At 37.0% G+C, this 13,289-nt stretch overlaps 1 protein-coding gene across 3 annotated transcripts in view; it reads right to left on the reverse strand.

The window, feature by feature from the left end:
* Positions 1–13,289, reverse strand: part of NRG3 (neuregulin 3) — a gene marked incomplete at its 5' end in the record, with an annotated part of 417,127 nt that overhangs the window by 19,135 nt on the left and 384,703 nt on the right. For all 3 annotated transcript variants that reach the window (XM_084525356.1, XM_084525355.1, XM_084525354.1), the window contains 2 exons: positions 1,279–1,406; positions 9,148–9,274. In XM_084525356.1, the coding sequence (XP_084381482.1) occupies positions 1,279–1,406; positions 9,148–9,274 (255 nt within the window). The remainder of the gene's footprint in view (positions 1–1,278; positions 1,407–9,147; positions 9,275–13,289) is intronic.

Genomic DNA, 13,289 nt, shown 5'->3' on the forward strand with positions numbered 1-13,289 from the left:
CACCTACATAATTTCAAGGTTGAGTGTTGCAATAATGTTATTAAAGATAAGTGAACGTCAATGTCTTTTCTTTAAACTTCACCTTTTGACTAAATTGAGATAAAAAGTCTCCCCAAAGCTTCAAGTGGAAAGCATTCTGACAATAGTTACAGATTTCATCTTATGCTTAGTAAAATTACTAATTGTGTATAAAAAATCTGTGTGGAATAAGGAAGAAGCCCTAATAAGTGGATCTGACATGATATTACTGGTATTACAAGTTGGCATTACTTTTTCATGCCAAATTAAAGGCTTCAGTAAGTCAAATGTAGATAGGACCCAAATATCCTTTCCTAGTTTATATGGTGAATTTTGGTAGGCTTTTTATTCCTTCTCTTTTCATTCAAAGAAGAAGGAACATGTAGCTGACTGGGAGGCTGCAATGAAAGTGCCGTCTCGGCTTTACATTAGATGCCACAGAAGTTAGATTACTACCTCATGCAATCCCATACTATTTTTTAGTAACTTTAAAATGCTGTCCTTAATTAAAAATTAATAAATCCTTCCTTTTAGATTACCTAGCCAAAAAGTTCTTATCTCATTTTTCTCAGCCTTCTTTCTATCTCAATCTGACATCTGAAACACATTATTGTTACAATTCCCCCAACCATACTGCTTATACCAATCACAAGCTTGATTTCTAGTCCTATAACAAAGCATCTGCACTGTTTTTCACACAGAAAGGCTAAAAGTAGAATTCTAACCTAAATGCCACCCAGTGATGGTTGACATTCCTCTTCTTTTACTCCTGGAAAAAACGTGCATCCAAATTTTGTAAAGAGTAGTTTTCAAAAGCCACCATATGTTCACAAATAAGTCATTATTAATTTCAAGTACTATTTGTTTAAAGAAAGAGTGAGAAAGGCTGTAAGTTTTCAAGCATGCCTTTCTTTGGAGAATAAGTCATTAACTTCAGGAACATTGAGAAGAAAAGTCTTGTTTTTAATGATTTCTCAAACTAGAGTTGTTTCATTTGGTGGTCTGTCTCTATAGCTGGGATGGTGTCTTTTAATGCTTCCTCTAGGACCTTTGCAAAACGTAGTTGGTGAGCACTTTTAATGCCTTTTATGTCCACAGATAAGAAAATGCTTGAACATCTGCTTAATGAGTAGGCTAAGGCTCTATTAGTATCGTATGGTTCCGCACATCTCCCAGTCCTGGAGCACAATAATCCTGTCTGTGTATCACCAGTTCAGCAACATCTCTCGGCAGCCTGCCATCAGACAGCCATTTGCTTACCTATGTTGCTTGATGGGCTGGGTTCCTCTGTCAGGAGACAAGGCCTCTGGGAAAGACTGAGGGCCTGAAAAGCTAGACTCCATAACTTTGTCCAGAACAGGCCCAGGATGCCTATCTGGTTTGGAGTACTGTGGCACAGAGAACAAAATTAATTAATACATAAAAAACAAAATACATTGTTGATGTTATTCAGTCAGAACTGAAATTGGTTAGAAGTGCTAAAATACATTTTAAAATTAAATCAGGCACTGCAAATAATCCATTCACTATTTACATAAGCAAAGAGCACCGATACTTGTTATCCCCACTACCTTCTACACAGCAGAATACTGATATCTGCATTGGTAGCAGAATTACTGACTAATCTTCCCACAATGACAGGGAAGACTGATCCCTTTGAATAAAAGCCTACTTTTGTGTTTGTCCATGCAAGGACTGAGATCACAAAACACATCTCAGAGGATGTTCTGCACCTCCTTGTGTCCTTTGGTAATTTCAGTCAAATATTGCTTTCATCAATATGCATAACTATGAAAACCAAACCAAAACAGCTTTTGTATCATCAGATAAGTAAGAAAAACATTTGAATCCTATCTATAGCACCAGACATCCCTTTTGGACAAATCTGCGCCTGAAACTTTTGACCTGGGAGTATCTGTGCTAGTAATATCAGTGTAAACATAATTCTTCTTGTGACAGTTGTAGGCGTAGGGCAATCTCTGGGCACACAGTGAGACACAAAGATCTGTAAGGCAGACACTGGACGTGAACAGGAATGGATTTTCTTCTTCCTGCTTTGTGATTCAACTGGAAATTCAGCAAAAAATTGTGTCTCTGACCCTGAATAGAGCCAGGAAGTCAAAGCTGCATTTTGGCTTGAAAGAAGAATCGGTGTTGTTCGTGGTTACTGGGCAGTATCTCAGAGATATGAGTGGTTAACCCACATTTCCACAGAGGTATGGAAAATATTGCACTTGCAGAGTTTTTATGCTGTGTTGTGATGACCTGCAATAAACATAATTGGTCTATTTTTCTTTAATCTATTTCTCTCTGCATTGAATTTGTATTTTTAGTACTAGATATTTGTTATCTTTACAATAAGCTGGTACTGTGGATGCTATTACATGACTAAATATTTTAAAAAGAAAATACAACATAAACTAAAAAACAAAACAAAACAAAGATCACAGTGGAGAAGATAGTAAGATTTCTGCCACAGCACAGATCTTTTTCACAATTACTTTGTTGTCTAACATAAGACGAAGGAAGAACTTAAAAATATATAATTATTTTCTGATTCCCATTTATTCTTATCTACATTTCTCATGAGTTCAGCAAAATCATAAAGAATGGCATGATTACTCTCTTTTAACTGGGTTAAATGCAATTTCAGCACACCTACTCAAACTGCTCATGACCAGTTTACCAGTTTCTACTGATAAAATAACATCTCCAATTTTTTCTCCTGAGCTCTTCTCCCTTTTTCTGTTGGGTTAAATATCCACAGAAACAGGGCCAAAATAACTGCTTACATGCTTTTGAGAGCAAGGTGGCAATATGCAAAATGTTGCTGTGCACAAAGTAAACACAACCAAAATAATAAGAGGAAACATATTCCACTCATATTTCTTTCAGCTACTATGATCTTAGTTGTCACTTGTAACCATTATAGATAAAGTATTCAGACAGAAGTATGACTTCTAAGGTGCTCACGTCTGTGAAAGTTTTAAACTTCAATAGTTATTCTGCCAGCTGCAGAAGTGACACTGATTGCTGACCTGAATAAATCAATTCAGGCTATGTGAAAGATGGGTTGTTAGCACCAGGAAGCTGTTTCTCTTCTTTTTCGTGTTTGTTCATAATATTAAATTTAAGGTTCAAATGGCTTATAGGACCATGATTATGAAGTCCAGCACAGAGGGTACGTTGCGATGAGCTATGTCTTTTGCCACATCCACAGTTAGAGTGGATGTGGGCTGGAAGGATCGCATACAGAGTCTTTCTTCATTACATCTGAGGAAAAACAGGACCCCCGTGAGCTGGTTCTGACTAGCAAACAGCCCCAGATATCCAACACCCACCACTGCCCAGGTACAGGTGGCTCTTTCCCGCTAACCATTTCACTTAATCATTTTTCAGAAACACCACTTACCAATTACCACAACAGCTATAATGTTGATTACAATGATAAGGTGAATCACAATTTGAACTAAGGGTGCAAATATATGGAGAATTTGAACAATCGATGCAATTGGATTTATTTGGACGTATCACACATCATCCATAGACTTAAACACAGTTGGGTTTACTCTTCTGTAGTTTAACTGTAAATGCCACATCCCTTCTCTGAGACCTTCACCCCGGATGAAAACATCTTCAGGTTTCTGGGAGAAGTATATGTGTACAGCAGCATCAGTCATTGCTCCCAGAAACAGGGTAGGGGATCACTACCCATCAGTATCTTGGTGGAGACTGTCCCACTGTCCCAAAGCCCAGTTCTCATCCAGGCTGCCCATCCTGAGCTGCCAAGCACACAGCCACTGTGGAGAATAAGCTGTGAAACACTTTCAAAGGACAGTTCCAGGAGGTTGGAAGCATCACTGAAAGCTTATCTGTATTATTATTTGTAACGGTTTTATTGTCTTCTTGGTTAATTATTTGTGCTTGTTTGAGCAATTACTGAGAAATGCTGATGCATATGGCTAAATAAATTAAAGAATAATGATAGCATTTAAAAATAAAACGTTTTGCAAATTTTCAATTTTTCACGGTTTCATGGAGAAAATCATCTGTTATGTACAATTACTCAAACTCTTTGACAATAAAATTCCAGCCCCTGCTAGTTAAAGCTAAACAAGTCTGCAATGACAGCCTGGGCAGGGAAGCAAGAAATCAGCCTCTGCCTCTGACCTGCTGTACCACTGTGAGCACATCATTTCCCTGCTCTACATCTTGGACTACTTCTAAAATTTAGGATCCATAGGTGACAAATGCTACAGGTGCTACAGAATAGCTAGACACTGTTGTCCTAGGCTTCTGCAAAACAGCAGCTCAGCCCCTCCAGCTTTTCTTCTCTCTTCCTCCTTGATTTTCCCTCAAATGATAATAATAATGATAACAATAATGATAATAATAATGATAATAATAATGATAATAATAATAAAGTCAATATATGCACACAACATTGAAAGAGAGGTGATGTGGGGATGCCAATTCAAAAAGGACTGAGAAGGCAGAGGGGGTTCAGCTTTAAATTACATTCAGAGAGCATTCCTCAGAGAGGTGAAGAGCCTTTTCTCAATGGGTTGGCATTGCAGAACCAACCTGTCAGCTGGAATATTTAACATCCTTACAGCTGTTCCCATATGTTATGTGCTCTGTTGCCAATGCTCTATACAGAGGTCAGTAAATTCAAGTTTGTCTATTTTGGCGGTTCTTCCAAGGTTGTCACAAGTTATTGAAATAGGAAATTTATTCTTGATCTCTGCTAATAAATCACATCATAACTCAGGCAAAAACACTCAGTGATTTTTTAAAAGAGTTAAATGTTTCTGTCTGGTGTTCAACTGATATTAATTGCATTTCTATCATAGTGACTAATATATATATATATATATATATATATATTTTACTATCAGCAAAAGGCAACAAAGCACAAAAAAAGCATTTTGTCCTCTTGCTATAAGGATATCAGAAACCTCTACCCAATGACTGCAAGCTGTTAGAAACAAGTGTAGTGAAAAGTGAAACCATACACTACAGCATGAAAAGCATATTAGGCACCTCAGAGGGAAAGTGATGGGGAATTAATAGATCCACTTACTACCATGGGAGAAGGTATTAAAATCCACAAGGGTGAAAAAGGCCATGACAACTCTCAAAATCACAGAAGGAATGGAGGTGTGGCAAGCCTGCTGCTTTGCACCCCACCCCACTCCAGTATTTCAAGCTAGTTGTAATTGATGGAATGGCAGACTCAAACTCCTTGGAAACCTTTTGCTTCATCTATACTTACACTGTACATGTATTATCTAGCTTGTGTGCCAATGCCAGATGTTTGATGTGAATGTGCTTGGAGTACCTCTGTGCTAAGAATGACTATACTGGTAAAAGATGGCTTGACCTGTTGTCTGGTTCATACTTGGCAGAGGCATGGTGCACAGCCTGGGCCTGGGTTTAAGTCCCTGATCGCTGCAGCAAACCTATTCTCTGCTGCATGCCAGGTGGACCTATTCTTTCCCAACTTTATTACAGTGCTGTATGCTGGCATCATTCATTTAGGATATTTTTAGAGGGTCCAAAAATCGGAATGATAATCTGTTAGTATTTACCAGAGCTCTTGAAGCACAGTTGCTGCAGAGCTTTAAGAGTTTTTATGTTTGCTGCTCTTCAAAGACTTTCTGGGAATGCTTTCAACAAAAAGAATAATGAACAGGAGTGTAAAGCCAAGTCTGTATCTCCTTGTAGTAGGGGGCTACCTAAGGCTGCAACACCAGAGGCTTTGTTATTCCTACTCATGGTGCCTGACCTGTAGAATGCCACAATGTGGCTGTTCTCCCTCTCTTGTATTTATTCTGATTATCACAGAAAAGGAAGGAGAAAAAAAAAATTAAAAAGCAACTTCTTAAATTAAGGGAGTTCTAAAAAGCCTGGTCATTTTTTTTTTCCCCTGAATGTCCCCCTTTAAAAATAAAAATAAAAAATTGAATATCCAGTCTTCTTAAAAAAAACTAAAAGACCAATATTTCCATATGGATGGAATGGAGGAATGTCCTGCTCTTCCAATTCTTTTCTTAAATATTGCCCTTTGAAATAAGGATTCCCAACAAGGTAGCCCTTAGCTTAGGATGCAGCAGGAGAATTGAAGAGTGTTTTAAAATCAAACATTTGGATCTTTTAACCCTCTATGTGATTTTCATAATCACACCACTGCAAAGAAGCTTTAATTGGCAGAGGTGGGATATCACAGGGACTCAGGTCCAAAATTCTTTCCTTTTCCTTCTGCAGCAATCAAAACAGCTGCAAGCAAAATGAATTAGGCTAGAATAAAGTGGAAATTTATAATTTCAATACTTCATTCAAAAACAAAATGTGGGTTGCATGTTGTGTTTTTTTTTTTTTTTTTTTTTTCTTTTAACGACAATTTTGATACATTTACATAGCTTCTCATTTAAAAGATTCAAAACGGGCTTTCCAACTAAATAACTTTTTTTTTTTTTTTTCCTCCTGAAGTCCAGTCAAGGTTAAAAGGGAAGAAAGGAATTATGAGGAGAAAAAGTACTCCCTTGAAATTGGTCAAGCTCTTTAAAACCCCAAACCACTTGAAAAACTATCTGCTATTCCCTGGGTCTCAGGAACTATGTACAACTTCTTCCTAGGGCAACACAGCATTTGAAAAGACCTATGCACCTATTAGTAAATGTAGCAGACTCTGAGTGTAAATGTGAAAGCTCTTTCAGAATAGGCATCAGAATATTCATCAAGAATAAGAAATGTTTTTAGGTCTACACTAATACAGAGGAGAATAGAAAGCAAGGTGAAAAAAAATATGGAAGCATCACCAGGTCCATCATGCATAGGAGGGAAAAAAAAAAAAAGGAGAAACTTTTAGGGAAAGAGAATGGCAGTATACAAGCAAGACAGATTACCCATTTTAGAAGACCATATAGAACAGAAAAGGAAAAGAATTCCAGGATTTCATAAACCCAAACAACGCCTAACTGGATGACTAGCATCCAGAAAATAACTTTAATTTGTTTAAGTTTCTCTTGGCTCTTGGGAATAAAAAGAACCAAGATTTCTCCCCATGGTGGGGAGCTGCAGATGATCCTCATGGAGATCATACCCAGAGTGACTGCAGCACCTGCTCAGGTTTGAGCCAAGGGAAAGCTCTCCTCCCCTCACCAGAGCCTTGTCTCCTTTTCAAGCTGCAGATACACACAGGGCAGATCTCTGGTCTCTGATGGGGAGCCACTCAGACCCATTTCAAAGCTCTTTTCTGCTCTTCCTCCCTCCCCCCCCCCCCCCCCCCCCCCTTTTTTTTTCCTCCAATCTGCCAAGTTCTGTAAATATTTAATGAACTGCCTACATGCATTCCTGCACTAAAATCTTTCTAACAATAGAAATCATTATTGTCCTGCACTGTTACTCTACATGCCGCACAAGGTCATTCTGCATTTCTTCCTTAGTATTTTTGCTCCCCAAAGGAAAATGCACTAATGGCAAGAATAAAACTGCTCCCTGCTAGCTGCCACGGGAACTAGAAAGCGGTGTTAATTACCAGCACTGAGAACTGCAGTCTGAACAGCATTAAAAGCTGAAAAGCAAATGTGGCTTAAAATAATAAAGAATAACAATTGTTTTCAATCTCTAATATTTGGAATCCACAGACTGCTGCTTCAGCCATTATAACTATTGTTATGGCAAAAGAAAAAGGCTTAAATAAAGCTTGTCGATGTGTTTGCTGGATGCTCAGAAGATACCAAGTAGTTCTTTGTGATGTTTGGTTGAAAAAATACTGCACTGAATTAGTGAAAAATGCCTGAGAATATATTCTTAGTGCTAACGAAGACCTACCTTGTATGTTAGAACAAAAGGATCACAAAAGCTCTTTACAACAAAAGCTCTTTACAACTTTACCTTCTGTTGATACCATCACAACCTAATAACACTCCCAACAGCTCGTTTTAGGGGCAAGAAGTAAACTATGACTGAATGAAAGTTAAAGAACTGCAGAAGGTTCCCTAAACTGTCACTGTGCTATTTTAGTGAAATTATCTTTCTACTTGAAAGGGTGCATTTTTCCTGAATCACAAAACATACGATGACTGCAAGGGTGCTTCTACGAAACAAAACTGCTCGTGAGCACAAGCAGTGCTTTAACAGCTCTTCTGTCACAGCATGGGGGCTCTGCTTACTCCAACTGGTTAAAAAGGCATTCATTTGATGTAAATGATGTAAACCTGGATTTGAGATATCTGTGGCTAAACGAGCATGAGTGCTCACTTTTTTATATTATAAAGTATAATTATAACTTATTCTAATTATTAAAATATTCTAATTTTGGTCTTGCTATCAAGATCATTATCCATTGTTTTAAAGGCTTTGTTCAGAAAAAAAAAAGGATCAGCATTCATACACATTCAGTGTATGAATGAGGGGAAGAGAACAGCATGCATTGGAAAGGAATTTGTATCAAGGGCTAAATAAATTAGCTGTCTTCAAGGTCCTTGTTTCATGCACTTTATGCATCTCATTATTGTGGGATTGTATTAATTTACAAATAACTTTATTGAAAACGTGGCTAAATACACTTTGAACTTAGTTTGGACAAACCAATCTCTTTCTAGTATCAAAAATCCCTTTATTTAACTCAAGACCCAGCCAAATGATACCATCTGCACTGTCTTCCTTGGGCACTAGTTAACCTGTACAAATTTAAGTCCAGATTTTGATTTTTTCTCTGAATTAACTGTGACGAGTTTCACGCAGGTTCATTAACATGTTGTACAGGAAAACTCAAAGTCACTCAAGATGAAAGTCCTCCACTTCACGTATAAACTATATTTATGAGCTAAGGTATTTTCCAACAGTAATTTCCAGTGCTGGATGCAAAACTAGGGGGCTCAGCGTGGTTTATTACATGAACAAAATACCCCAGGGCCCATCAAAGTAACTTACAAAAAATAAATAAAAAAAAATCCCTGCTTGGTGTTTTCTATTAACAGGCCTGATAGAAAACATTTTATGAAAGAGGTGAGAATTCTTGTTCCCATTGCTCAGATGCTAACAGCAACATGACGATGTGCTGCCATCAGCAGCAGGAACACAGCCAGGCTATTAAGTGTTGTAGCTGGCAGGATTACTTACATTTTGCAGCTGGACTCGGCTTTGTGCCATACACTCTGACTTTGCCATCATGCTGGAAGCATTTAGGCTGTAGGTTTTCCTGTTCTGTGTTTCTTTCAGCTGTTCATGAATTTGCTTTGTTTGTTTCCTGCAGAGAGAAATAAAATTCATGTAAGGAAGAGCTAGTTTGAACTACTACTATTAGCTATGATATTTATATAACCATGGTTCTCTCTGTTCAAAACTTCATTGCATTGGATTAAGCAGCTGGCCTAATTGAGTAGTCTAATATTTCAATGCAATGGTCATTTTCCGGAGAGTCTTAAGAAAGGAAAAGAAAAAAAAAAAAAAAAAAAAAAAAAAAGCGCTTCTCTGTTTAAAATGTCTTTTATACTCAACTTACTATGATAGCATGCTAGTTGTTTTAGTGCAGATTTTTGAAAGAAAGATAATTTATTGCATATTTAACAATAGCTTGCATGTGGGCCTGAATATTAAAAAAACATTTTACTTGAACTTGGAAAGAGATTTTGGAAAACACAGCAGGCATTCACCCCTATTGGTTATAAAAAGTGTCAAACATTTCTGCTAGTAGCGTTAGACTTGACCTAGTGTCTTGCATACACTGGCCAGCAGCAGCACTGCTTTGCTATGCTGCACACAGCTTTTGGACAGCAATCGGTGCCGAGCCAAATTTCAGGAGGAAGTAAGTGATTTCAAGGAAGCGTAGATAAGAAATAAAGGAAAAACAAACAATGTTTTCTCCATTCTGAATTTGAAATTCTAGCAAAAAGGCTTCACTAAAATTTTGAAAAAGTTCTGATGATTTGCTGCTGAAAGCATCATGACATGATCATTTTCATAAAATTCCAGAGGAAATTCATGACAGCAGCTCTAGAGTATGTATGATTGAGCACTGGACTTTGGGAATCTCTTCTGCACATACAATAATCTTAGAATTTAATCAGGAAAAAAAAATGATGCAATCTTGGAACTCTAATTTGGGTTTATTTGGAAAATATGGGTTTTGAGTTCTTTCTGCATTTATAAACACACGAAAGTTAACTGGAATATTCAGTACTTCATTGCTGTATTTTTCAACATTACAATTGAGATTTCAGAATGGAATTTACTGAGAAAAACAATCTAATAATTAGTTTCACTTAATTTTTATGCAACCTAACATTAATATTAGGTTAATGCATATTCATTTTGCCAAAAAACAGGATGCACAGTTATAAAACCAGAAATTATTAATAATTCAAAGTTATTAATATATTTATATATTTGTTTTCAAAACAAATGATCCTTATGTCTTCTACTTTACAGACACTCTGCAATAAAGTGTTATCTCAGCAAGAAAATAAAGTCACCAGTCATCTATAAAATCCAGCTGTAAAGAGCAGCACATTTTCTTTTTACTGTGCTCTCCCCTCTGTTGCTAACACTTACTTTCTTGATTACTCTGAAAGGAATAATTGGAAGGTCATAGTGTTTAATTAAAGATCTGAACTTCCTCAGATCGAATATATTCCAAAAAGAAGGACTTTTTAATACAACGATGCATAGGGAATTGCATATTTCTAGCAGCAGGTATTTCACAATTGTTAGACTAAGAAAAACAGAGTCAGTTTCTTCATATAAACATCTTTCCCCCTGGACCATACAACATTCTGTTAGTAATATTTTACTGTTTGATATATCAAGTTAAGCCCAAAGATTATCCTCCACACAGGAGGGATGCTTTGATAACTTGTAAGCATGATGAAGATACCTCTGCCTGATGAAAAAGTCCTGAAAATCTGTTGATTAAATGCTGCTAACACATGATAAGGGTTGATTCATTTTACATTTGCAGTTTTTTACACCCTTAAGACACTGGGCAATGTCAAAGATACAATATTGTCTTATGTGGTCTCTATACAACCAAGCTTATGTGGGCCATGAGCTTCACATGGGTGAGCAGATCAAGAGGGACAAGCAAAATGCTTCCCTTAGTGTCCAATGACTGGGAACTGTCCCAGTGCAACCCATAGTGAAGGTGAGCCTGGTATTGAGCCTCTAAGAGAACCATGGAATAACTGGTCACCTGCTGAAGTTTGAGTCAAGGCAGTGGCACAAAACCAACATGCAGATGGATGTATGGCTACAGTGCATCTCCTAGGATTTTGAGGGAATGGAGCTAATGACAAAAGGGGGAAATATAGGGAACAAAATCTCACCAGCAGTGAGAGCATTTAGGAATATCTCTTCAAAGGCAAGAGATGTTGCAGTGTTACTTCAATCTTCTTTAACTTCTGTCATCTCCAGCTATTTCTACATATCCACAGCTTCTCCACCTGCTGCCTTGGACTGGGCAAACCCTACTACCTTACTTGCCTGCCAGTGCTCATGATCTTCATGGATTCTGATATGGAGAACACTTGTTGAAACTTTCCATGAAGGTAGTATTGTCAGGCCAATCAAGACATTTACTTTTTGGACAGGTTGTCAGATGGAACCGCAGCCAGGGACGTAGGGATTAGCATCTTAAAATTGCTGTGCTTCACATGTTTGAAAAGATCTCATGACAGAACCGAGGTGCCCATTTTCTCAATACTCTTCAAACTTCAGATCCCAGAATTGGGCGTAAGCACACTTCAACTCTTCTTAGTAACTCTTAGCTATAATATTTATAATGCAGATAAAAAAAAAAATAATAGTAAAAAGAAGAAACCCAAAATATGAACCACGACAGTCCTGTGAGTGCATTTTTGAAGGATTATTTCTACTCATTATTTTTAAAAATAGCTCTCCCTACCACCTCATCAAAACTGGTATTTGGAAGGCTGTTCCAACCCAGCTCTTCACTATTCCCTAGAACACTGCAAAACCAAGAGGAACACAGCTAAAAGAAAATTGACGAGAGGGACATTTTATTCACAGTATGCTCAGTTGTTGATGGTATGTTCTTCCAACTGGCATTCCCAGTCTGCTTTTCCTGAATTCATCAGCAAAAAAACTCATCCCTTTCCAGGAAGGACAGGAACACCTTATTCTTTCTCTCTTTCATTCTTCTGCAAATCTAAAATAAATAATGACATTTCTAATTATATGGAAATATGGCTGTCCCTGCTCACAATTTAAACTGCAACCGAGAGAAACTGTCCTGCAACAGCACTCTCCTAGCTAATGTCATTGTCGAAAGAACGACTAAATGAAATCCCTCAAGACAGAACAGGTAAGAGAGTTTAAACAGAACATGTACCACTGAGATTTGAAGAGAAGGGTGAAAAAAAAGGCTTGGTGACTTTTCCAGTGTGTTTTTTTTTTTTTTTTTTTTCCTTTTCTTGATAGAAATGCCAAAACATTTTTTTGGCAGTACCTCTCATCATAGTAGTATGATAAATGCTTCTGATAGTAGCATCTCATTTCCTACCCATTAGAATAAATTTAAAATAGAAACAGGGTGGTGAGTGGCGTTTGGGGATTCAGATAAACACCCAAGCTTTTAAATAGTGGAAACCTCCACATTTTTGATGCTCAGTCAAATGCTCACCATGACTAACTTCATACAGGTTATTTTATATTATTAATATTTTTACATTAATTTATATTGATATGCATTCTCTCATTAGCTCCCATTGGAACAGGAATGAGGAATGACAATCATACAGAAAATATTTATAAATACAGTGGCATTGGCATGCATGTCATGTAATTGCTATGACGTTTGTGCAACTCAAATTATACACAAAAGAATAAATATTAAAAAAGAATGTTCAGTTGCAGAGATAAACAAAACAGAATAGAAAGTATATCACTTGAAAATTGTTTAGTACACTACATGATTCCATCTTATTTTATAGTTCAATGTTCTTGTGCATTAGAGATACTCAGTTACACAACTTTGATCAGCAGCTTACCACTATTAGCTAAAGGTTATAGTTATCTACAGAAAACTTATATGTTCATGCATTTCTAACTTTTACCTTTATTCCCAGCATACAGAAACAAGAGGGACATTAAGGAATATGAAACTAAATGCAAAAACCCTTTATTGTCAAAATTAGGAAGTGATTATCGTGCTGATAATAAAAGGCACAAAATTATTATTGTCAAGAAAAAGAACTGGAAAGGTCACAATCGCTTCTTTCCTGCTATCAGAAAATAGAAAGAAGAAC

The sequence above is a fragment of the Aythya ferina genome (genome assembly GCF_964211825.1).
Source record: "Aythya ferina genome assembly, chromosome: 7".
Lineage (NCBI taxonomy): Eukaryota > Metazoa > Chordata > Aves > Anseriformes > Anatidae > Aythya > Aythya ferina.